Genomic DNA, 24,963 nt, shown 5'->3' on the forward strand with positions numbered 1-24,963 from the left:
TTGACCTCCCTGGCTCTAGTGATCCTCCCACCTCAGTCTCTTGAGTAGCTGGGACCACAGGCATGTACCAATACGCCCAGCTAATTTTTTTGTTTGTTATTTTGTGTATTTCCTTTAAGGTAGTCTGCCGTCTTCCAAACATTTGCTTAAGTGAATGAAGTAAGTTTTATTTAAATTATACTGAAGTTTTTTTTTTAAACATAGACCCTTTTAAAAATATATAATTTAGCTGGGCATAGTGTGGCACTACTGTAACCCTAGAGGTTGAGGCAGGAGGATTGCTTGAGCCCAGGTTTGGAGGCTGTGATGGCACCACTGCACTCTAGCCTGGGTGACGGAGTAAGACCCTGTCTGTAAATATATATATGATTTAATACTTAATCCTTGAAACTAACACAGATTTGGTTTCTCTTCATACATTTCTGCCTAGATGTTTGGTGGTGTTTTTGATGTAACTACTTGCCTTTTTAAAACTTAAGTATCTTTAGGAAATTGGCTTGGTCATTTCATCTCACTTTAAAGTTAACCAGTTCAAAGCTTTTCTTGATTACTTGAGGAACTTTAAAAACCAGAATGCATACTAATCACCTAAATGATTCCTTTTTACTTCAAAGATTTATCCAATTCATATATATTTCTTAGACCATTCATAAGTCATAACAAACTAAATATATTTTAAAGCTTTTAACCATAAGTTAGGGTTTTCCTAGACAAAAATTAAATCTCTGTTCTACCCAGTCTTATGAGAAAATTGAATATGTTTCATACCTCACATTCATTTTTCTTTAAGTTGTCTTGGAAATGACTAGAAACACTACATAAAATGTATTTGTGTTAACATTTATAGAAAAGTTATGGTAATACTGGGTTAAGGTTAAAGTTTTAATTGTAGAATTTCTTGGAGCCAGTAACAGAAGGAAGGAAAGATTGAACATGTACTCAGAGCTTGCAAAAGAGGAGGTGGGTGCTACTGAGCAGCATACCTGAAATGTATCGGACAAGGGACCACTTATTTCTGAAAACACTGAGTTAGTGAATAAGGAGCATACTTAGGAAAATTCTAAAGAAACTGCATTAAAGTCTGCTTCTTAAAATTGTTATTTTTCTCCAGTTGTCTCAGACCATGCATTCAGATTTCTTCCTTTAGTTCTGTTACAATTTAGTTAACATTTCTTTTTCTTTTCTTGTTTTTGTTTTGTTTTGAGACGGAGTCTTGCCCTGTTGCCCAGGCTGGAGTTTAGTGGCACAATCTCCGCTCACTACAACCACCACCTCCTGGGTTTAAGCGATGCTCCTGCCTCAGCCTCCCTAGTAGCTGGGATCGCAGATGCCTGCCACCACACCTAGCTAATTTTTGTATTTTAGTAGAGACGGCCTTTCACCATGTTGGCCAGGCTGGTCTCAAAGTCATGACCTCAAGTGATCCACACGTCTTGGCCTCGCAAAGTGCTGGGATTACAGGCTTGAACAACCGTACCAGGCCTCTAGTTAACGTCTCTTAAGTTGTTTTTCCTTGGTGAGGTATTAATTCTAATTGATAGCATGTAACAATTGTAAATTACTAAGAGCCATGTGAAACAAGTCTTCATTTGTTGGACTCTCAGCCTAATACTAATAGGAACAAAAAGTAACACAATAACTTTTGTACTTTGATAGTTTCCAAACTGTAATGCAGTTAAGCTGTATTTATATAGGACATTAAGAAATTTATTTTGCTAACTTTAGTAAGTCTTAGCAACATGGAAAAATACAAAGATAAAGCCAACAGTACCTTCTCCTTTACCAAAGTTGAGTGAGGTGTTTATTTTTTCATACTTCCCACAAACATATATAGTCATACATTGCCCCGCTCCTTCTTTAAACAAAAATGGGATCATATGATACACATTAGGCAACTTGGTATTTTTACTTAATATCATGGACATTTTACATATAACTTTAATTACTTGTAATTTTTGTAATGGCTCATTGTTTTAACTTTTTTCTGTTGAGTTTAGCTTATTTTTTAAATTTTGTACTACCATATAAGTGGTGCTGCAGTAAGTATCTTTATATAGTTAATTCATTTGTGTTGGTGCTGTTTGTTTAAGGTAAATTTCCAAAAGAGAAACTTCTGGGTCAAAATATTTTCTTTTTTTGTGGGGATGGGGAGTGGGTGGTGTGCAGGTAAGAGCTATGGCCCCCACTGTGTTGCCTAGGCTGGTCTCCTGGACTCAAGCAGTCCTCCTGCCTTGGCCAACCGAAGTGTTGGGATTACAGGCATGAGCCACTGTGCCCAGTCCAGAGAATTTTATATTGGTTTTTAAACAAATAAAAAGTTCAGTTTGATGTGTCATTAATTCTCTAGAAAGCACTTGCATTTCAGTTTCATGTGTTACCTCAATCTTTGCAACAGCCCTAAGAGGGAGGCATTGTTGTTTCCATTTGCAAACGGACAAATGAGATCAAGTTCATTTAGCTAGTCAGTGGCCAACCTGGAACTGTATGCTAGGTCTTTTGATTCTGATTTCTGTTATACCATGATGATTGATACCAACAAAATTTTTTAGTTGGGAAACGTCTAGGGTGTTTGTGGATACATTCCTTAGCCATATGGTGATGTATGAGTGTTTCAACCCTATCTGCACAGGGGAAGCATCACCTGGAGAGCTTAAAAAATACTAATAAAATTCTGCCTGTCTTGCCGCCCAGACTAATTCAAGCCAGCCTTTGGCAGGTGGAACCTGAGCAACTGTAGTTTATAAAATCCTCCTACCTGGACTCTGATGTGTGTTGTAAGTGTTTGAGAACTAGTGATCTCAAAATTGGGGTGCTCCTATCCCTGAGGGGTACATGAAGAGTTTCCAGACTACATCTGTTAGTGCATTTAGTCTTCTGGGAGTCGGTTATCAGGTCCTCACCATATATGTACTGAGAAAGATGGAACTCTGATCCATTCCGCATCTTAGCGTTGTGTATTTTACCCAGGTAGTTAAACTTTGGCACCAAAGAGTTAGCTTTCTTTTGTGATTAATCCTATCTTACATTGCTGTTGGAGTGAAATGCAGCATTCTATAGAACTGGCATATTTTCACCTCCATTGGTATTTTCTGAATTCATATCAACAATATTTTTGGATGATAGGAGTAATGACTTTTTTTTTTAACCACTTCTTCCTTCCCTAACCTGTTAAAGAATACATTACAAAGCAAAGGACAGTACTAAAATACTTTGAAAGCTAGAAATACATAAATCATGTTTATCACAGCATACTGTCAAATATATTGACTATAAATTAAATGTATGATTTAATTGGCCCTGTTTTTATTTTTATTTTTTTTAATTTTTTTACATTGAGGAATTTATCAAGAGTAGGATAGAACTAACCTAGATGAAATGACATTTGTAAATACTTATCCTGTGTTTTTCTTTTATTTATTATTTTTTGAGATAGAGTTTCACTTGTCGCCCAGGCTGGAGTACAGTGACACGATCTCGACTCACTGTAACCTCCGCCTTTCAGGTTCAAGTGATTCTCCTGCTTCAGCCTCCCAAGAGGCTGGGATTACAGGTGTGTGCCCCCAAAATTGGCTAATTTTTATATTTTTACTAGACAGGGTTTCACCATGTCTGCTAGGCTGGTCTTGAACTCCTGACCTCAGGTAGTCCACCCGCCTTGACCTCCCAAAGTGCTGGGCTTACAGGCATGAGCCACCACATCCGGTCTGCTTTTCTTTTTTCTTTTAAATTAGATGGTGAGAGAATATTTATGTCTACAAACTGGGCTTTGCTTTTTAAAAACCTGGTGTCATAAAAGTAAGGCTAATGATATTTACTGTAGTAGGTATTGAGTGTACACGTAAATTCTTTTATATTCTAAAATGGTTGGAAGCTTTCAAACAAGACTGAAATGAAAATTGAAAATATTTTTCTTTTAAGTGATGCTTAGTTTAGATATTTTATTGTACTTTTTTTTCTTTCTTTTTTTTTTTTTTTGAGATGAGTTAACCCTGGTCATTTTCCACCTCCTGGTCTCAAGTGTCCCACTTCCTATCTCAGTGTCCCAAGTAGCTGAGATTACAGACATGTACCACCTTGCATGCAGAATTACATAACTACTGTAATTTATTTGCAAGTCATGATACATATCCTGTATGTAAGTGTATTTAGGAAAAATCTAGTCTTGCTCATACATTGTAGTAAACTTTTTTTTTTTGAAATAAGCTATAGAAATGACTTATTTTTTAGTGCTTAGATGTGGCATATTATTAATTTATTAAATATTTGGGTGCTACCATATATAAAGCCATTGATTTCCAAGTTAACATGACTATAAGAACTATATAAATGTGCTGTGATTTTATCATGTATGTATTTTAAGTATTTCTAAAGTTATAACTAGTGTGTGGAAAACATTCTAGGAGTTAAGAACTATCAAATGTAATGTAAAAATAATGCATATCCTTTTTCTAGGTGTGACCATTATTCATGGTTACGTGTGACTCGGCGCATATATGCTTGCATCCTGTTTTTACAAAACTGGGATGATAGGAGCAGAGATTGGTTTTCACGTTCCCTTTTCATGTAATAACCTGGAATATTTGTATTGTATCATTTCCCTTCCCTATTACTATATTCTTAGTATTCCTTTTGACCTCCCTCATAACTAGGAACATTTCATGGAACACTGGCATAACCAGAACAGTTGATGAGATTGTGTGGAATTTTTTTCTTTCCTAGTTATGATTTAGAGAAGTTTTAAAATTTAATGGGCAAGATATATTAGTAATACGTCAACATACCAGTTAAATTCCGTGTGAATTAAGAGAAAGATTGTATGGGGTCAGTTTTAGGGAAAGCTGCATTTGAGCCAGACTTTGAGGGATTTGTGGGATTTGCACATGAAGGGATAAATGGTAAAGAGTTGTCCAGGTGTTTTTGTTTTGTTTTGTTTTGTTTTTGAAACGGAATCTTGCTCTATCACCCAGGCTGGAGTGCAGTGGCGCAATCTTGGCTCACTGCAACCTTCGCCTCTGGGATTCAGGCGATTCTCTTGCCTCAGCCTCTCAAGTAGCTGAGATTACAGGCACACACCACCCCACCCGGCTGATTTTTGTATTTTTAATAGAGACAGGATTTTACCATGTTGGCCAGGCTGGTGTTGAATTTCTGAGCTCAGGTGATCCACCTGCCTCAGCCTCCTAAAGTGCTGGGATTACAGGCATGAGCCACCACGGCTTTTGGAGAGTAGTGTAATTGGCATTAGCTTGAGTGATGGCTTATGCTTGGTTGGTATGGGAAAGAGCATGGGCTTTGGAGTTTTGGTAGTATTATGTTCTCTACCATTTTAGTAGCTTTGTATATTAGGGTAGGGAAATTGGCAAAGTAATGATACAGTATCTACTTTGCTGGATTGTAGTGAGAATTATATATAATGTGCCTGGTACAATTTGTGGCATAAAATGGGGCGCTCAATAAAATTTCTGTTTTTATTCTCTTTGGGGGAAGGTTGTCTGATTAAAAATTAGTCTCTAAAATTTGTACCCATTTGGAAATAAGTTTTTAGGAAACATTTTCATACACTAGTCAAAAGTACGGTTGAGGAAGTAATAAGTGAAATTAAGTTTATATGAAGGCTTGGACCCTAAGTGAATAAAGAGTAACCCCCTTTATAAAATTGCAGTTTATAAATGTTTTAAAACAATTTTTGTCCAAATTGTGTAACTGACCTTCAAGGCCCAGCTTAGATACCATACCTGCCTTATGTGGCTTTCTGTCAGACAACTGTATGTATTTTATTAAACTTTATTTTTTTCTAACCACCTAGCATTTTTATTATGGAAGCTTTCAAACACGTAGAGAGAATAGTAAGTATTGTGAACCCTTGATAGCTACCATCCGTATGCAACATTGTGTGAAATCTTATTTATACCCATATTTTACTTTTTGAAGGAGTATTTCAAAGTAAATCCCAAGCAATATGCCGTTTCAAGCATAAATGCTCTCACTGATGAGGACTTACAAAAACCAAACCCAATCCTCTTGCTAGTATCGTAACTAATAGAATTCCTTACTGTTATCTAATACTCATTCTATATTTGAGTTTCTCTAACTTTTCTCAAAAAAAGTCTTTATAGCTGGTTTGTGAGAAGCAGGATTCAAACAAGGCTTACACAGTTTTTTTTGACATTTAGTCCTATACCACAGTGTATGTAATCTGCTTCCCCCCTTTCAAAATTTTATGTCATAAATATGTATTTGGATCAGTAGTTTTATTATAATATTAGATTGAAGCTTAGTGTTTTTTGAAGGCAGTTCTTCATATGTGGTGGTACTGTTTCATATTACATTACATTATGAGTCATATAATGTCTTACTCCACTATTAGGATGATGTCACATTTTAAATAACAAAATAATTCAGGAATTCTAGGCCAGGTGTAGTGACTCATGCCTGTAATCCCAGCACTTTGGGAGGCTGAGGTGGAAGGATTCCTTGAGCTCAGGAGTTCAAGATAGGCCTGGGCAACATAGTGAGACCCCATCTGTACCACACACACATGCACCCAAAATTTAGCCAGGCCTGGTGGCACCTGTGGTCCGAGTTACTCAGAAGGCTGAGATGTGAGGTTCCTTTGAGCCTGGGAGGTCAAGGCTACAGTGAACCCTGATTACGTCACTGTGCTCCATGTTGGGCAACAGAGCAAGACCCTGTCTCTTAAAAAAAAAAATTATGATGTATCTTTGACTTTAGAACCACTTTTTAAGCCAGGCACATTTGCTCATGCCTGTAATCCTAGCATTTTGGGAGGCCAAGGCAAGGTGCAGATCGCTTGAGTTCAGGAGTTCAGGACCAGCCTGGGCAACATGGCAAAACCCTGTCTCTACAAAAAATGCAAAAATTAGTTTGGCATAGTGGTATGCACTTGTAGCCCCAGCTCCTTAGGATACTGAGTAGAAGGATCACTTGAGCCCAGAAGTTCAAGGCTGTAGTGAGCCATGATCAATGCCACTGCACTCCAGCCTTGGCAATAGTGAGACCCTGCCTTAAAAAAAAAAAAGTACCAAACCCCCAAAAACCACTTTTTGTGTTACGTAAAGTTTTCTAAAGCTTGTCATCTTCATTTCCATCTCAATTATTTGACCTGCTTCTTTCAGGCAATACCTAAAGCATCAAAACCCAGCATAGATTGAGGCCGTTTAGTGTGTAGATCTTCTCTAAGTAGTATATTTTTCAAAATAAGGCAATTTTTCTTCAGCAGTATTTTGATTCGTCAAATAAGTCAGTTGAGACGGTGCCTTATAAGATGAGAGACTTTTGTAAAGGCCCAAATATATGGTAATTCCCCTTTCAGAGAATTTTAATGGAACAGAAGTCTTATATTTGCACATATGTAGATTTGTCTAAATGATGAGGTTGGAATAAAACATTTAAAATATTTGAGCTTTGAGCTAATAGGGTCTTGCAAGGAGATTTTTGATTACTGTAAGTCTGTACATTGACAACACTAATTTTTATGCCAAATTTCATTCAAAACATAAAACTTAACTTTTTCTTATTATAGTTGAGTCAGTAATACTATTCTTTGTTATAGAGTTTTTTGCCTTGCTGATAAAGCAAGCAGAGGTAACTCCCCCATGAAAGTATTTGGACAAACTAGAAAACAGACTGTTGATGTAGCCCTTGGTTGATCCACTAGCTAAGTGACTTGTTCATCATCACTAAAAAATTGTATGATTCAATGTATGCCCTCAGAAAAATAAATTTCTGTACTGTTGGTGTGAATAGTAGAAACTTTGTTAAATCTTTGAAGGCTAATGGTCTGCTACAAATACCTAAACCTGAATTTAGATTTACTTTTGTCATGTGAATGAGAAAAGGCGTTGCTAAACAAAAAAATTTTGTTGGCAGATTTGCAATAAAGTGATTTAATTTGCTGAGCAGAAGAAAGTACTCTTTAGGAATTCAGCACTTGTTTGTTTGCCATAGATACCACTAATGTTCAACGATTATGTTCTTTAAAATCAGTCCAGCTGGGTGCAGTAGCTCACACCTTTAATCCTAACAATTTGAGGGGCTGAGGCAGGAGGACTCCTGGAGCCCAGGAGTTTGAGATCAGCCTAGGCAACATAGGGAGACCCCTGTCTCTACAAAAAATACAAAAATTAGCCAGGCGTGGTGGCGTGCACCTTTAGTCCCAGATACTCCCGGAGACTGAGGTGAGGGGATGCAGAGAGCTGTGATTGCTGAGAATGCACCACTGTACTCCAGCTTGGGTGATAGAATGAGACTTTGTCCCCGCCCCCCCCCCAAAAAAAAAAAACAGTCCAAGGAGGATGATTATGAAGAATATGTCCTAAGAAGCTTAAGTCACTCTGTGTATTGACTTATTTGTGACTCAACTAGGTTTTTATGTAATTTTGTTGTCTTTGTAATAGATACAGTCTCCAGGCTGTAGATGACAGACTTGGAGAAGTAGTGCCCATGTGAAGTTGCAATCATTAGTCATTTTGTGTTGGTAAATGTCTTCAACAGTACAAAAAGTCTAAGGCAAAGCCTTGTTCATTGTCCTTATGTTAAAATGAGCATTGTATATTAATATATGAAGACATGTAAATAGTCACTATCCAGATACTAATTGATTTTATGATCGAAATTCACATTGCATAAAATGTTTTTTTTATTCATTAAATGTTGAACATTTGACATAGCTAAGACAGTCACTAATCCCTTTGACCCCAGAGGTTAATTTCTACTATGGCGTTAATTTATAATTATAAGATTATAAAAGTGTGATTAGTACCATGTGGCGGTAGAATGGTTTAATACCATATATTGTATCTCCAAATGCTTTCCCGACCTATTTTTAATGGTAGGTATATGGTAAGAAGTTGGACCAGATATCCAGAAATAAATAATATTTTTAATTTAAAAAAAATTTTTGGGAGACTAGGTAATTTGTAAAGAAAAGAGGTTTAATTGTCTCATGGTTCTACAGGCTGTACATAAAGCATAGTGGCTTCTACTTCTGGGGAGACCTCAGGAAACTTAGAATCATGACAGAAGGTGAAGCGAAAGCAGGCACCTCTTATGTGACTGGAGCAGGAGGAAGAGGGGGGAAGGTATTACATACTTTTTAAACAACTGGATCTTAGAAAAACTATCACAAGAATAGCACCAAGGGGATAGCAATAATCCATTCATGAGAACTCCGCCACCATGATCTAGTCACCTTCCAGTAGGCCCCACCCCCAACACTGGGGTTTACATTTTGATGTGAGATTTGGGTGGGGACACAGATCCAAACCATATCTCAGGGTCTCACTATGTTAAACTCCTGGGCTCAAGCGATCTTTCTATATTGGCCTCCCAAAGTGCTGAGATTACAGGCATGACCCATCCTGCCCAGCCAAAACAGGTAACTTTTAATGATGTAAATGTCCTATATTAATGCATTTTTTTTGGTTCTTTACACAAGCTATTTATCAATTTTTTGGCTTTTGTTTTGTTGTTGTTGTTGTTGTTGTTGTTGTTTGAGACAAGGTCTTACTCTTACCATGGCTCACTGCAGCTTCAACCTCCCGGGCTCAAGCGATCCTCTCATCTCAGCCTCTCGGGTAGCTGAGACCACAGGTGTGCACCATAATGCCTAGCTAATTTTTTAATTTTTTTGTAGAGATAGGTCTCCCTGTGTTGCCAAGGATGGTCTTGAATTCCTGGCCTCAAGCGATCCTCCCACTATAGCCTCATAATGTGTTAGGATTACAGGCATGAGGCACTGTGCTCAGTTGTTGACTTTTTGGATTATGCACTAGTAAATAGGAAAACTATCACTGAGTTAAATCAAGTTGTTATATGAGTACTTCACCTATTTTTCCTCACATCGTTAGTAACAATCTGCCTATAGAAAAATTAGCTAATATTGTTAAAGTTTAGAATGAGCAAAATAAGACACTGTCATTTCTTTTGCTAGGAAACAGTCATAACCTCAAAAATGACTTTTTAATTCAAATATAAGATTATACTGGGTCTTGGCCAAAGAAAAGTTTCTGTCATATGTTTTCTGTGTTGGTAAGTTCTAATTATTTATTAAAGAAAATAATATTGGAGATTTGAACCTTAATAATGCAGACCAAAAAAAATTGAAGATAGAATTTATACCCCAAGCAGTACATGGTACCATAACTCCTGAATACATTTTTTTCAAAGAAACAGTGAAATAGTATATAACCAGTTGCTAGTAGGTTCTATTGCTTGTTGGAAAAGATCTTTCCTCCCTAAGATTTAATCATTCGGATAAAGTCACTAAATTTATATCCAAATTCTAACTTTTTTATTGCCATCAGATGACACCAGCATTTGTAGCTGTTTAAGAGACAGCAGATTGACGTACTTCAGAAATTTAGGAGTCCCACTTAGTGGCATATGGGCAACTGTCTCCCCATCCCTTCAACTTTGTTATAGTCTGTATGGTGATTATTGCATGGAAGTTGGAAAAGTTATTTGTCTCCCATTGTCTTGCCCAATTTCTCCTTCATTCTCTTTCTCATAATTGAAATAAACAGTAACACCCTAAACAGAAAAGCCAAGCTTAAGTCATGCTGGTGGGGTGGGGTTTTTTTTAAGTCTTTTTACTATGACTACCCTGATTATTGAAAGATAATAAAATCACCTCCATTTAGATATGATCCGTAACCCCCAGTTGTTGGGGGCAAAAAAATAAAAAATAAAAAATAAAACACTCTAGTAGTATAAGTGAAAAAGTTGAAAGCAAAGCCCTGATGCTTAACTTTCGGTATACTCATATTTGGAAGTGGATTTTGTGTATTTGAGTTTTGGGGAGCAGTCAAGAGAGAAGATGAACGAGAGCAGAGGTCTGCAAACTGTGGCCTGCAGGCCAAATCTGACCCATCACCTGTTTTTGCATGGCCCACTCTATGGGAATGGTTTTTACATTTTTTGATTGTTGGAAAAAATTTTAGAAGAAAAATTTGTGATACATGAAAAACACATGAAACTCAGAATTTACAGTTTATCAAGTTTTATTGGGACATATCTGTGCTGATTCATTTTGGTATTGTCTGTAGGTGCTTTCGTGCTGCAGGGGCATAATTGAGTAGTTGCAGCAGAGGTCATATGGCCTGCACAGCCTAAAATGTTGACTCCTACACTAGGGGCATGATTTATCCCAACAGTAAGAATGGATCCAAAGAGCTTAGAGACCTCTCAAAATTATCCAGAGGTTCTTTAACTTACATGACCTCATCTATTTGGACCACTGATAAAAACCTGAAAGTAAGCAAAAAAGGTAAAGCTCTAGTGCTTACTTTGACTCTTGAGAAAAATTCGTGTCTACTACTGATACTGTTTTTTTCTTTTCTTCTTTTTTTTCTGCTTTAGATACTGGTTTTAACAGTTTTCTTGGGTTTGCCTTTTCCCCACATTGACTACCTTCTTAGTAACCATGGCTGTTAGATTAGAGGTCTCTGCATAATTTTTCTCTTTGGGGGGCAGCTTTAAGGCTGCTGGCCAAAGCTCAGTCACTGAAATCTGAGGTTGGTCTTGTATTAAGGTCCGATCTAGCACTTTATTTTAGCTGTTACGGATAACAGTAACCAAGGGATTGAATATTTCTCCTTAAAATTAGTGTGCGTTTTCTTAGACATTTACTTTGTGAAAGTTAAGTCCATCTTTAAATTCCATTGGTAACTTTTACCCTTAGTAACTGAGCGCAGCCCAACTCCTGTTCCATACCATGAGGGACCACGTGGCCACCTAGGAATCAAAAGTTTCTCATCCCCTATCCTTTCGTTCTATTCCCAAACAGCGTATTTCTTTTCTTTTTCTCTCCCCAAGTTGTCTGAACAAACCACGTTTCTGTGAGCCAGGGCTGTACATTAGCAAATCCCACTTCTGACACCAAATGTAAGGCTGTAGGATAAAAACACAGTTTATCCTACTGTACCCTTACAATACAGATCACTTCTGTGATCCCACATGTATTACTTGATATGCTATATCAAGCAATCTGTCCTGCAGCAAATTCTCCAGTGGACACCAGCTGGATGTCCTCTAACTCATTTCTGACCCTGTCTCCCTGGAGAGAGCATCAGCTCCCACAGACTGAGGGCTTGGGCCTATAAGACTGTCCCTCCACTTCAGATTCCAGTCACAAGTCGTAGGTTGTTACCTAGATTTCTGACTGACCAGCTGTAAATCAGGTGTCCCTCTAACCTTCTTTGGTCAATTAATTTGCTAGAACAGTTGACAGAACTCAGGGAAACACTTTACTTAAATTTACCCATTTATTATAAAGGATATTACAAAGAATACCGTTGAGAATAGCCAGATGGAAGAGATGCATTAGGATGAGGTTTGGGAGAATGGGGCAGGCCACTCTCCAGGAACCTCCAAGAGTTCAGCTATCTGTAAGCTCCCAGAATTCAGACATTTTGGAATTTTGCAGAAGCCTCACCTCATTACATAGGCATTAAAATCCTTGGTGATAACTAAGTTTTCAGTCACTCTCTGGAAGCGGGAGGGGGAAGTGAAAGTTCAAACTCTCTAATCAAGAGGATGGTTCCCCTGGCAACCAGCCCCCAGTCAGTCAGCTCATTAGCATGCAGAAGACACTCATTACTCCAGCAATTCCAGGGGTTTTAGGAGCTTTTTGCCAGGAAATGGACAAAGGCCAAAAATACATTTTACAGTATTACAGTTTCAGCCTTTATTCTAAGATGGTATTTTCACCAGGTGTAAAAGTCTGGATTGGCACTCCTTTCAGCACTTTAAAATCTTGTCCTTTATGTTCTGGGCCCCGTTATTTCTGGTTCCAAGTTAGCAGTCATTCATATATCATTGTTCCTCTCTATGTAATGTGTTGTTTTTTTTCTGGCAATCTTCAGGACTTTTTATCTTTGATTTTCAGTGTTTTTATAATGAGTGTAGGTGTAGAATTGTTTGTTCTTTGTTATCTATCCTCGTGTTCACGGGATTTCTTGAATCTGTAAATTTGACTCTCACCAAATTTGGGGGGATTCTGGCCATTGTTTTCTTCGATATTTTTACCACCCTGTTCATTCGTGGAACTCCAGTTACATGTAAGTTGTACTTTTTGGTATTGTTCATGTGAAAATTATACATTAGGTCATTCTTGTAACACCCAACTAAATCAGAATCTAGGGTCCAGAGGAAAAAGGCACTTGAGCACTTAACATCTGATCAAAAAATTAAATTTTCAACAAGAAAATTTAATTTCCAGCTATAGAAATGGCCCACTGTAACCCTGAGACCTGTTTTACCTAGTAGCACCGGAAGCAACTTGCCACTACTCTGAGACCAGCTTCATCTAGTCAGAGCTTGCCAGTTCTCAAAAGCTGCTCTGGTACCAATCTGTCAAAACAGTCTGTAACGTTTCTCTAATAACTTACAGTCTTCTCTTTGTTCTTCAGACATACCCAGGACCATCCAGTGTGTATACATATGCTCCAAATTACATTATTTTCCTTTTTTTAATTTTTTATTTTTTTGAGACGGGGGGACTTTCATTCTGTTACCCATGCAGGAGTGCAGTGGCACACTCACGGGTCATTGTAGCCTTGACTTCCTGGACTTCAGGCGATCCTGCTTGGGACTCAGCCTCCCAAGTAGCTATGGCCATAGGCATGCCCTGCCATAGCAGGCTGATTTTTGTATTTTTTGTAGAGACATTGTTTTTACCTATGACCAAATAGGACCATATGGAGAACATAAGGTCTTTTTTTTTTTTTTTTTTTTTTTTTTTGAGACAGGGTCTTGCTCTGTCACCCAGGCTGGAGTACAGTGGCACAATTATGGCTTACGGCTGTAGCCTTGACCTCCCAGGCTCAAGCGATATTCCCACCTTAGCCTCCCAAGTAGCTGGGCCCACAGGCATGCACCAACGTGTGCAAAGCTAATTTTGAAATTTCTTGTAAAAATGGAGTCTCGCCATGTTGCCCAGGCTGATCTCTTAACTCCTGGGCTCAAATAATCCACCCACCTTGGCCTCCCAAAGTACTGGGGTTATAGACATGAGCCACTGCACCTAAATTAGATTCTTGCTTCCTAAATACAGCATTTTCAATTTAGAGAGTCATCTCTGTTTTATTTGGCTTTGACATTCTATAGGTCACTGAAGCTCTGTTCATTTTTTTCCCACTATTTTCCCATTCTTCAAATTAGAAATCTTGTTGATACATTTTCAAGTTCATTGACCCTTTCTTTTGTTGTTTTACAATCTGCTAAGTGCATCCAGTGTAATTTTAAAATATTTTCTTCAGTTTTAGAATTGGTTATTTTTGTAGTTTTTCTTTCTCTGCTGAAGTTTTGCATTTGTTCATTCTTTAGGAGCATATTTATCTTTATATCTTTGAACACAGCTATGGTAGTTGCTTTAGGATTCCTGTCTGCTAATTCTAACCTGGGTCATCTTGGAGTGGTTCTTTATTAATTGACTTTTTCCATTAGGTCACATTTTCCTTTTTTCTCACCTGTCTAGTAATTGCAGATTGTATTCCAGACTTCATGATTAATGTATTGAAGATGCTCTAGATTCTGTTGTTTCTTTGGAGAATATGGAGGGTGTGTGTGTGTGTGTTTGGTTTTTTTTTTTTTTTTTTTTTTTTTTGCTCACTGTAACCTCTGTGTTCCAGGTTGAAGTAATTCTTCTGCCTCCCGAGTAGCTGAGACTACAGGCGTGTGCCACTGCACCCAGCTAATTTTTTTGTGTTTTTGGTAGATGCGGGGTTTCACCATATTGGCCAGGCTGGTCTCAAACTCCTGACCTCCAGTTATCCACCCACCTTGGTCTTCCAAAGTGCTGGGGTTATAGTCATGAGCCACCACACCTAGCCGAATGCTGGGTTTTGTTGGGACTCAACCTCCAAATTTCTGTGACTTTTGTGGTGGTCAGCAGTAGAAATTTCTGCTCAGTTCTTTTAGCCTTAAGTGAGCTCCTTGGAGTCTGTCTCACATATGTGCAGTTCAGGTGTCATCTAAAAATCCCGGTGTAATTTATACACGGGACATGGTGTGTCCTCTCTGGGATTCCCTTTCTTACTTTCCAGCAGCTCTGGTTGCTCCAGACTCTGTCCTTTGATTTCTTCAGGCCATTAAGGCTGGGTTCTTAAGGACCCTTCTTCCACATCCAGGCCTTCCCTCAGGCAGAAATGCCATTTAAAAAAAGAAACAACAACAACCAAACAAAAAATCTTACTCTGTGCTACTCCTTTCTTTAAAGGGTAGACTATTCTCCAGTTTCTGGGCTTTAATTGTTTTTTATTGCCTTCACATAGTTGTTGGCACACAGAATAATTCAAGAACCCTTGACCTCATGTTTTTCCATAGGTTTTAAGGTAGGTTGCTGTCATGAACTGTGGGAAAACCTGTCTCCATAGAGAAATCAGTGCTTCCCTTTCTCAGATCATGCTAATATTAGTCATAACAGCAATATAATAAAATAGTTGAAGAAGTCTGTTTAAACATTTCTTTGTACTAATTTTTGTTTTTGTTATTCAACAGGTTTGATCTGTGGATGAAATGAATCATGATTTTCAAGCTCTTGCGTTAGAATCTCGGGGAATGGGAGAGGTAAATGTTTACAAATACTAAGAACTTACACCTCACTTTATTTTGAGCCATTGGAACTTAATTTGTTTTTTTAACCATCAACCTTCCTGGAAATAGTGGTCATATCTTCCAAACTATGTGGAGGGGTTTAAATTTCAGATTGTACAATTCTATTGTGATTTTGGCTTTAAAAAAAAAAAAAACTTTTAGCAGTAATTTTTAGTGTGATTATTTGTGTCTAGGTGATTTGATTGACTTGGTGAGATAATTTCTTATATTTCGGTAATGAACTGTAATTAGCTTTGCTCGAAAAAAAAATCTAGCCTTGTTCTGCTGTTTTATATATGTATGCTGTGTTTACTTTAGTCATACTTGTTTTACTATTCTCCCTTCCAAAAATCTCTTGTTCACCGAAAACTGTTTACTTAACAAACTTCTAATCTTCTACAAGACTCAGCTGTGATGTATCTATTGTCTAGTTGCTATCTGCCATAGAATTAAGCACTTCATCTGACTTCTAGTTCTTTATACAGTCTTTTATTATATTGCTGGTTACAGTTTGTTTTACACTTGTCTCCTCTATAAATTATTAGCTTTGAATGCCTAGCATAGTAGACACTTTGCATTTCTTAATAGATTTTATCATTCTTGTTAATCTGTGTTTTTCTTTGGGGCACCAAAGTTAACCTCATCATTACATATTTTAAGGCATCAAATACTTAGTTTTTCATATAGCTAATGAATACTTAGAGAACTTTGATTATGGAAACTCTTGTGGTGACATCTGTATTTTGTCATGTTCTGTACTACTAACATAGACTTTGATAATAGAAGATAACAGTGAACAGACCTAAGATGTGTAATTAACTGCTTGCTCCTGGAGATTATTTTACCTTGGTAGAATAGAGACCTTCATGAGACTCACTCCATCCAATGCTGTGCTCTTCAGATGCAGAAAAGAGTCCAAGTCTCTCCTTTGGGCCACAAGAGGGCACCCTGCAGCTAGCTAACCCTCCCCTTCTTCAGAACAGCGTTTTCCAAAGAGTATGTCATTTTCAAAGGACTGATTTAAGGGTGAGTTAAGGTGCTTAAGCTTAAGTATTGCCAAAATAAACTTGTTAGACCAGTGCATAAGGTAAAATTCTCAGCCCTAAGAAAAATTGAAGAAATTGGATTTTTTTTGTTAAACAAAATCTATAGCTTCACTGCAGTGCAATATCTGGTTAGGCATTATTTATGCTATTGGCAAATAAGAGGCAGATGAGAAGAGCTTTTATTCTTTCCTGGCCACTAGTTTTCTTTGGTCTTTAAAAAGCAGAATAACATATGTTAAAAGCAGGGTTGAACAGTGCTTCAACCTTCTTGTCTGTGACAAACTTGAACTTGCTGATAATTCTTTAAGAACAAGAGAGTCGTACCCCTACATTAATTTTAGACTCCCGGTATCACTTCTTAGATGTATATTGTATGTGTTTTCAAACTGGTGTTTTTTCACTCTCTAAATATTTAGTAATTCTAAAGTTAGCTTTGCAGAGCAAAAAAATGTCATAATCAGAAACAGTGGTTGAAAGAGTTTAGTTATTTGGGGGATGGAGGAAGGATATCTGAGGTTTTTAGAAAAGAGTAGCTTGGTTGAATGGTACATTAAGAGAAAAAAGCTTAAATCCAGACTTTTTATTGGACATGTCAGATATGCAGAGTGAAAGTGACCAGGGTTTAGACTTCCTGCTACCTGGTGGATAGCAGCATGTCAGTGTATCTGTGTAACCTTCATCCAGTAAAAATATTTTTTAAAATAAGATGTTCTCATTAGTTTTATTTCTTAGCAGTTTAAGCACTAATACCGTCACCTCAGAGATAGCTAAGAAAAACCTACTGAGATTTCTGTCTCTGGGTTCTCTCTCCCACAAGCCTTTCTATCTTTCCTCATCTCACAGGCAGCAGGGAACCTTCTGGGATTTCCTTCTTTGCCTGTCTCTCTCTCACCAGTCTTCTCCTCCTTTCCTGACAGGTGAGGTTTTTTTGTTTTTTTAATATCCCAGAATTCATTCATTGGAGTAAATTAAAAGCAGCCTTGAGTTTCTGGCTCTTGAGTTTTCTAAAAATACTTTTTTCTTTTTAATGCAAAACTCTTTTTAAAATAGATTGCCCTCGTCTTGACTTTCTTTAAAAATAGTTTTTGCTTACTATGTCTTAAGTTTTGTAAATCTCTAATGTACAAAGTGTTGCATCTACATATAGGACTAATTTCAAATTTACTGTTTTATAGATCATGATGTCTTTACTGAGCCATCATCAGAAGGCATCCAGAAATAAGAGCAGATTTATACTCACCTATTCCTAAACTTACCCTCTCTGTTTTTACACTGATACTATGTTTCTGTCGAAAGACCTACTGATTTGCATTTTATGTCATGTGCCTTAAAAAGAGCAAAACTAATCTATAGGGGATTGAACCCTGCTTTATTAGTGTAAAGTCAGACACACTGCATAGGCTCATAACTATTAGCTTCTCTAGGTTGTTGGGGGCACATATAGCTGGGTTTCTGCTTGCTTTTAAATAACAGAAAAGAGGGCCCTGTCTGATATTCTTCAAAAAATCCAGAATCTAACTTTAAATCACTGAATTAATGTCTTTTATTTTGAGAATGTCTTTATAGCTTAGTATGATAAACAGTGCTTTCTCCTGTGTTTCCAACACACTAATATATAAAGAAAGCATTAAAGAAAGCCTGTGTGCTAAGATTCTATGTAGTGTGGTGAAGTTGAAGACTTACTAGGTAGGCGAGTAAGGAGACTTGTGTTTTCTCTCAGATCTCTCACTAGTGTTATGACCTTGAGTAAGACTGACTGACTTTAAAAATAGTAATAAAAATAACCTTTTGTATGAATCACATACATCTCTCAAATGCTCTTATTTTAATCTAAGTTCTTAGGGATAACTGGAATGGAAACCAGCCATTTCAAATAGTGTTTAAATAGCTGATCATAGTTTGTCTACATAATCTCTAAACAATTCTATCTTAAAATTTACCCACTGTAATAGGAAGAATATTATGATAATATTTTAAGCCTTTTTATTTTTTTTTATTCCCAGTGGTGATGTAATACTGGATTCTTTTTTCTTTTTTTTTGCTAGTCTATGTCTGTAGAATAATACTGGAAATTTTCAGAAATCATGATGAATTAAAATATGATTGAAAAGAACTATCTTTTATGGTAGTTAAGTATGAAGAGAAGGGCCTTAGAATTAAGTAGATAGATATGGGTTCAAATCCCATTGTTAACATTTGCCAGCTGTGTATGTAACCTTGGTCAGTTTTCCTTATGCAAAATGTGACTATAGTAGTAAACTGTTCTTTCTAAGTAGTGGGCTTTCATCATCCCCCTAGGGTAGTCAAACCAACTCAAGAGAAAAGAAGTCAAACAGCTATAGACAAAATTGTTATAGTGAATAATATAATATTTGAAATAGTTGAATGTTGTGTGTCAGTAAGTTAAGTCATGTTTGATAACATTAAAGAATTCATACTGTTGGTAGTGAAGATACCTAATATTTATGTGTCTGCTATGTACTACATGTCATTCTTTTTTTTTGGAGATGGAGTCTCGCTCTGTTGCCTAGGCTGGAGTGCAGTGGCGTGATCTCGGCTCACTGCAACCTCCACCTCCCAGGTTCAAGTGATTCTTCTACCTCAGCCTCCCGAGTAGCTGGGACTACAAGCGCGTGCCTCTACGCCTGGCTAATTTTGTGTATTTTTAATAGAGACAGGGTTTCATCGTGTTAGCCAGGGTGGTCTCAATCTCCTGACCTCGTGATCTGCCCGCCTTGGCCTCCCAAAGTGGTAGGATTACAGGCGTGAGCCACTGCACCTGGCCCTAGATGTCATTCTAAGCAGTTTACAGATGAGGAGACTGAAGCTCAGAAAAGGTTCATTAAAACTAGTCCAAGGCCACATAATAGTACTTGAAGAGCAGTTTGAACTCAGAGAAGTTTTGAGTGTTTACAGTACTACTTCCTGTTGGAAGTGACGATATTTAGTAATGTTTGCTGTTGATACCAAGGATTTGGGGAAGTAGTATGAGTTGAGAAAATAAAAATGTTAATATCTTTTATTAACAGAAAAGATTAAAGTTTGGAAAAGCACCATTTTTGTGTTCTATGGAGTTACTTTGTGTTTTGTTCTCTATGTTCTCTATGTTCCATTTGTTGTTGTTTGTTTGGTTTGTTTTTTGTTTTGGAGATAGGATCTTGCTCTGTGGCCCAAGCTGGAGTGTAGTGGCATCGTCTCAACTTACTGCAACCTCTGACTCCTGGGCTTAAGTGATCCTCCCATATCCGCCTCCCCGGTATCTGGGACTACAGGTGCACGCCACCACGCCTGGCTAATTTTTATATTTTTTGTAGAGACAGAGTTTTGCCATGTTGTTGCCTAGGCTGGTCTCGAACTCCTGAGCTCAAGCAGTCTGCCTGCCTCAGCTAAATTATAGCTCACTGCAGTGTCAACCTCCCAGGCTCATTCTTTCCTCCTGTCTCAGCCTCCTAAGTAGCTGGGACTAGAGGTACATGCCACCACACCTGGCTAATTTATTTTATATTTATTTATTTATAATTATTTTATTTTTAAAAAGAGACAGGGTCTCACAGTGTTGGCCAGGCTGGTCTCTAGCTCCTGGGCTCAAATTATCTTCATATCTCCCACAATGCTGGGATTACAGGCATGAGTCTCTGCTCCCTGCTACAACTTAGTTTTGAGGATCTGTTCTTACCTCTTTTGAGCTTCCATTATAAGTAGAGTGACTTTACATTCTGATTTGCCCAGGACAGCTCAGATCTGTATCTTCTCATGGCATAATTATTAATAGCATCTCTTTTCGCAGAAATATCCCATTTGGGATGATAAGTTATATAAATAATTTAAAACATAATTTACATTTTAAATCCTTTTAAGTCTTGGGATTATGTTTATTTGGTTGGTTTAAGGGTTTTCCATAACAATTTAAAAAGTCTGAGGTATAGGTGTACTTATGTAAATGCCCGAGTGGGAGTTTGATTTTTTGTTTTGTTTTGTTTTGTTTTTGATGCAGTATGCCTGGGTGCTGATTGATTTCTTTGGAAATGGAGAAAGCAAGCCATACATACTTTTGAAGGAAAAGACACTGTATTTCACTCAAACATTGGAGTTAGGATAGAAGAACAGATTGATAAGAGACACTGAGTTGCCTGACCTTCCTTTAGAATTTGTGAAGTAGGGAACTAATATGAAGTGGTATTGGATAACATATTTTATATAGATCTTAACCGTTTCTTAATTTTGTTTTCTGTAATGTTGTATGGTTGCTATTTCTACTATAGTAAAAGACTCTCCAGGGGCAAATCTCCTATTTTTATTGCTTTTCTAATCAATGCATTGTTTAACCTTTTTTTTCCCCCCCTTTGACTGATCTATTCTGAATTGTTGCCTTCCCCTACATGTAGTTCATTTAACCTGTTCTTAGTCACCGGCTAGTAGATCCCCTAAAAGTATTTGAATCAGTATCTTAACTGTCAGAGCAAATAGTTTTTAGAATATCAGTGAAGGCCTTTGGTAGAGTGTTAATTTCAACTATTAAATTTTCCTGTGCGTAAAAACTTACTAAATGTTTGAAAATGAATGTACTCATAGTATAGTGCTTGGCCATGGTAGACACACTTGGTAAGTGGTTTACAGACTCCCTACTTCCCCCCCTCCCCGCCTAGGTATGCAATTTGCCTTTTTTTTTTTTGAGACGGAATCTCGCTCTGTCGCCAGGCTGAAGTGCAGTGGCACAATCTCAGCTCACTGCAACCTCAGCCTCCCAAGTTCAATCGATTCTCTTGCCTCAGCCTCCTGAGTAGCTGGGACTACAGGTGCGCACTGCAGTTTGCATTTTGAAAACAGTGATCTGTGAAAGAACTCCCAGAACTTTAATCCCAAAAGACTTTAGAATCGTCTCAAAGGGGTGCTGTTACTTTTACTACCTCATAAGATTAGTCTGTTTTAGCCACTTCTGTGTCTGGGATAAATGCTTTATTAGTTGTTACAACTTTATTTTAGATTACTTATTTGTTATTCTTATTTTGATACTGAGACATTTTTCTTCATGAAGTATGGGATAAAAGCATTGCTTTATTCTTTCAGGAATTATTTTCATCTGCTTGGAATGGCTTATTTATACAGTATTTTTAAGGGATTAACTTGGGTTTTAACTATGAATGTTCAGTTATTTAAATACATGAAGTATCGTGCTTTAGTATTCATATTATTAGGTTTATGTTTTGTTGAATATTTACGTGAATCTTTTATGGTGAGATTTTTAAAATAGAAGGAATAGAGGTTATAGTTTACTTACTGGGATCTTTATTAGAGCAGATTTTTGTTTAAAATGTCTGCTCTTCATAAATTCAAATCATTTACAGCCCAGGGCCATCCTACCATTTAAAAACTTTTTTAAAAAAATGGAGTTCTTTTTTTTTTTAATTAAAACATTTACATTAAACATTTTAATTAACATTTTAAAATTAAAACTTTAAGTTTAATTTAGTTGAGCAAAAGATCTGTAGTTCAGGAACATGCCCACATTGGATATTTTCTCTTCTCTTTAAAGCGGCTTCTCCTGGTTTGTTGTTGTTTTCCTATTTTGGTCAATAGCACTGCCATTTACCTTTTTACCTGTTTAAGTTATTAAACAGGTTATTCTTTTTACTTACCTTCCCCACCGTTTGTATTCGGATCCTTTTGACTCCAAGGTGTCTGTCAGATCCATTTTATTTTCTCAGCTTTCTCTGCCAGTACCCTCTTTTTTGTTTGTTTTTTGAGACAGAATCTTACTCTGTCACCCAGGCTGGAGTGCAGTGGCGCAGCCTCTGCCTCCCGGGTTCAAGCACTTCTCTGCCTCAGCCTCCCGAGTAGCCGGGATTACAGGTGCCGGCCAACACTCCCGGCTAATTTTTGTATTTTTAGTAGAGACAGGGTTTCACCATCTTGGCCAGGCTGGTCTTGAACTCCTGACCTCGTGATCCACCTGCTTAGGCCTCCCAAAGTGCTGAGATTACAGGTGTGAGCCACTGTGTCTGACCCAGTACCCTCTTTTAGTTCTTGCTCTCTTGGCCCTCTTATTATAAATTGCCAAAATTGATCTCCTTGTTCTATTTGTTATTCTTAAAACTTACAACTTGTGTTTTTTGTAATACCTAGTGTTACCCTTGCTAACTCTTCTCTGTTCCCTGTTGCTTCAGTAGAACATCTAACTTCCTTAGCATGTCTTTAAGGGTCCTCATAATCTGATCTGCCGGCATCTGTTAGCTTTGCTAGCATCAACTTTTGACCTTGCCACATGTTTCATCTTACACCCTATTCTACACACTGTGCATTTTCTCAAGTTTTGCCTTTATTGATGGTTTACTACGTCACACACACAAACACACACACACATCTTATCTTAGACCTATTTCAGGTATTACCGAGTTCTAAGTTTATATGTTTGTAAGCTCTCTGAAGATGAGCAGACCATGCCCTTAAGAGGTAAACATACAGGTAATTGAGTGTGATAAGTTTAATAGAAGTATACACAGGTTTTATTGTTAGCACTGAAAAGACTGGGCACCTAATTAAGGGTTGAGAGTGATGGTGTCTTATGAATGCTGCTTTAAAATGCTAAGTGCACTTCTCAGAAAACCAGTGTGTTCTTTTCAAACAAACATATCCAAGTTGGCCACCTCCTAAGCGTCAGGGACAGTAGGGAGATATGAATGAATATTAAAGAATAAGAATTGCCCAAAATGTTCATTTTGAATAATCAATGAATGATTGTAGCAATGCAATTTTTATGTGCTATGCATGTCACTGTATTGGATAGAGCACAGGGCCTTGAGATTGTTTCTTTTCTATGCATGTTTTCTACCATCCATAGCTTTTTGTTATGGGATTGACAGTACTCAGCAGCTAGTAAGAGGTGTGAAATTCACTTCCATTGAATAACTGAGTTAAGAATGAAAAAATATTTTCTATTCTGGAAGATATGATAGGAGGTGGTCTAGGCAGAAGATGTGGAAGTGAAGGAAAAAGTTTAATCATTCCTATGGATGTGATTATTAAATCTGTTATTGAGTAAGAAATTTAATAAGCCTTTTGAATAAATTTACATTGTAATAAAAATGTATGGAAAGTGAAAAAAGTCAGAAGTAGATTTTGATTTTTGTTTAAGGTCTAGAATTATTAACACCAGCACACAAAAATAAGTGGGGAGTTAATTTACTATCAACAAAACAACTTAGAAAATAGGTCATTCTGAATTTTCGTTAGCATTGAAAACTAATGTATCCATAGAATTGATATGTTTGAGACTTCTTATATGTTAATTCTTTGTAATTAGAATAACTGTAATTTTTCCTCCAAATAGCTTTTGCCTACCAAAAAGTTTTGGGAACCTGATGATTCAACAAAAGATGGACAAAAAGGCATATTTCTTGGGGATGATGAATGGAGAGAGACTGCATGGGGAACTTCTCGTAAGTTACTGGTATATGAATTATGAATATATTTAGCATTTTATAAGTCATATGCACCTTTTTTTTTTTTTTTTTTTTTTCCAGACAGAGTCTCCAAATTTTTGCATTTTTGTAGAGTTTCGCTGTGTTGCCCAGGCTAGTCTCAAATAACTGGGCTCATGAAATTCTCCTGCCTTGGCCTCCCAAAGTGCTGAGATTATAGGCGTGAGCCACCACACCCAGCCCTATGCACATTTTCTTAATGGCAGCTAAGAAATGTAATTTTAGAAGTATTTGTCACAGTAAGATTTTATTAAGGGTTTTTTTTTTTAATTGATTGTAAAATTCTGTGGCTATTAAAAAACAAGATGCTCGTGAGGTTGTGGTGAAAAAGGACCACTTATACACTAGTAGTGGGAATGTAAATTAGTTCAGCCATTGTGGAAAGCATTGTGTCAATTCCTCAGAGAAGTAAAAACAAAATTATTCAATTCAGCAATCCCATTTTTGGGTATATACCCCAAGGAATATAAATTGTGCTACCATAAGACACACACGTGTATGTTCGTAGCAGCACTATTCCATAATAGCAAAACCATGGAAAAATCTAAATGGCCATCAACAGTAGGCTGGATAAAGAAAATCTGGTACATATGCACCATGGAACACTACGCAGCCATGAAAAAAAGTTGTGAGATAATGTCCTTTGCAGCAACATGGATGGGGCTGGAGACCATTACCTTTAGCAAACTAACAAAGGAACAGAAAATCAAATACCGCTTGTTCTCACTTATTAGATGGGAGCTAAATAACAAGAACACAGGGACACAAAGAGGAGAACAACCGACATGGCGTCTTCCTTGAGAGTAGAGGATGGAGGGAGAGGA

The 24,963-nt window shown here is 37.3% G+C and overlaps 1 protein-coding gene across 14 annotated transcripts in view; it reads left to right on the top strand.

The window, feature by feature from the left end:
* PUM2 (pumilio RNA binding family member 2) overlaps nt 1–24,963 on the top strand; it is a 104,893-nt gene that overhangs the window by 7,166 nt on the left and 72,764 nt on the right. For 5 of the 14 annotated variants that reach the window (XM_015111781.3, XM_015111783.3, XM_015111787.3 and 2 more), the window contains exons 2-3: nt 15,520–15,588; nt 23,989–24,097. In XM_015111781.3, coding sequence (XP_014967267.1) covers nt 15,538–15,588; nt 23,989–24,097 — 160 coding nt within the window. In that variant the 5' untranslated portion in view covers nt 15,520–15,537. Of the gene's footprint in view, nt 1–15,519; nt 15,589–16,516; nt 16,642–23,988; nt 24,109–24,963 lie in introns of all 14 variants that reach the window. The other 9 variants (XM_015111784.3, XM_077960094.1, XM_077960096.1 and 6 more) reach the window with 3 other exon arrangements.

This window comes from Macaca mulatta, chromosome 13 (genome assembly GCF_049350105.2).
Source record: "Macaca mulatta isolate MMU2019108-1 chromosome 13, T2T-MMU8v2.0, whole genome shotgun sequence".
NCBI lineage: Eukaryota > Metazoa > Chordata > Mammalia > Primates > Cercopithecidae > Macaca > Macaca mulatta.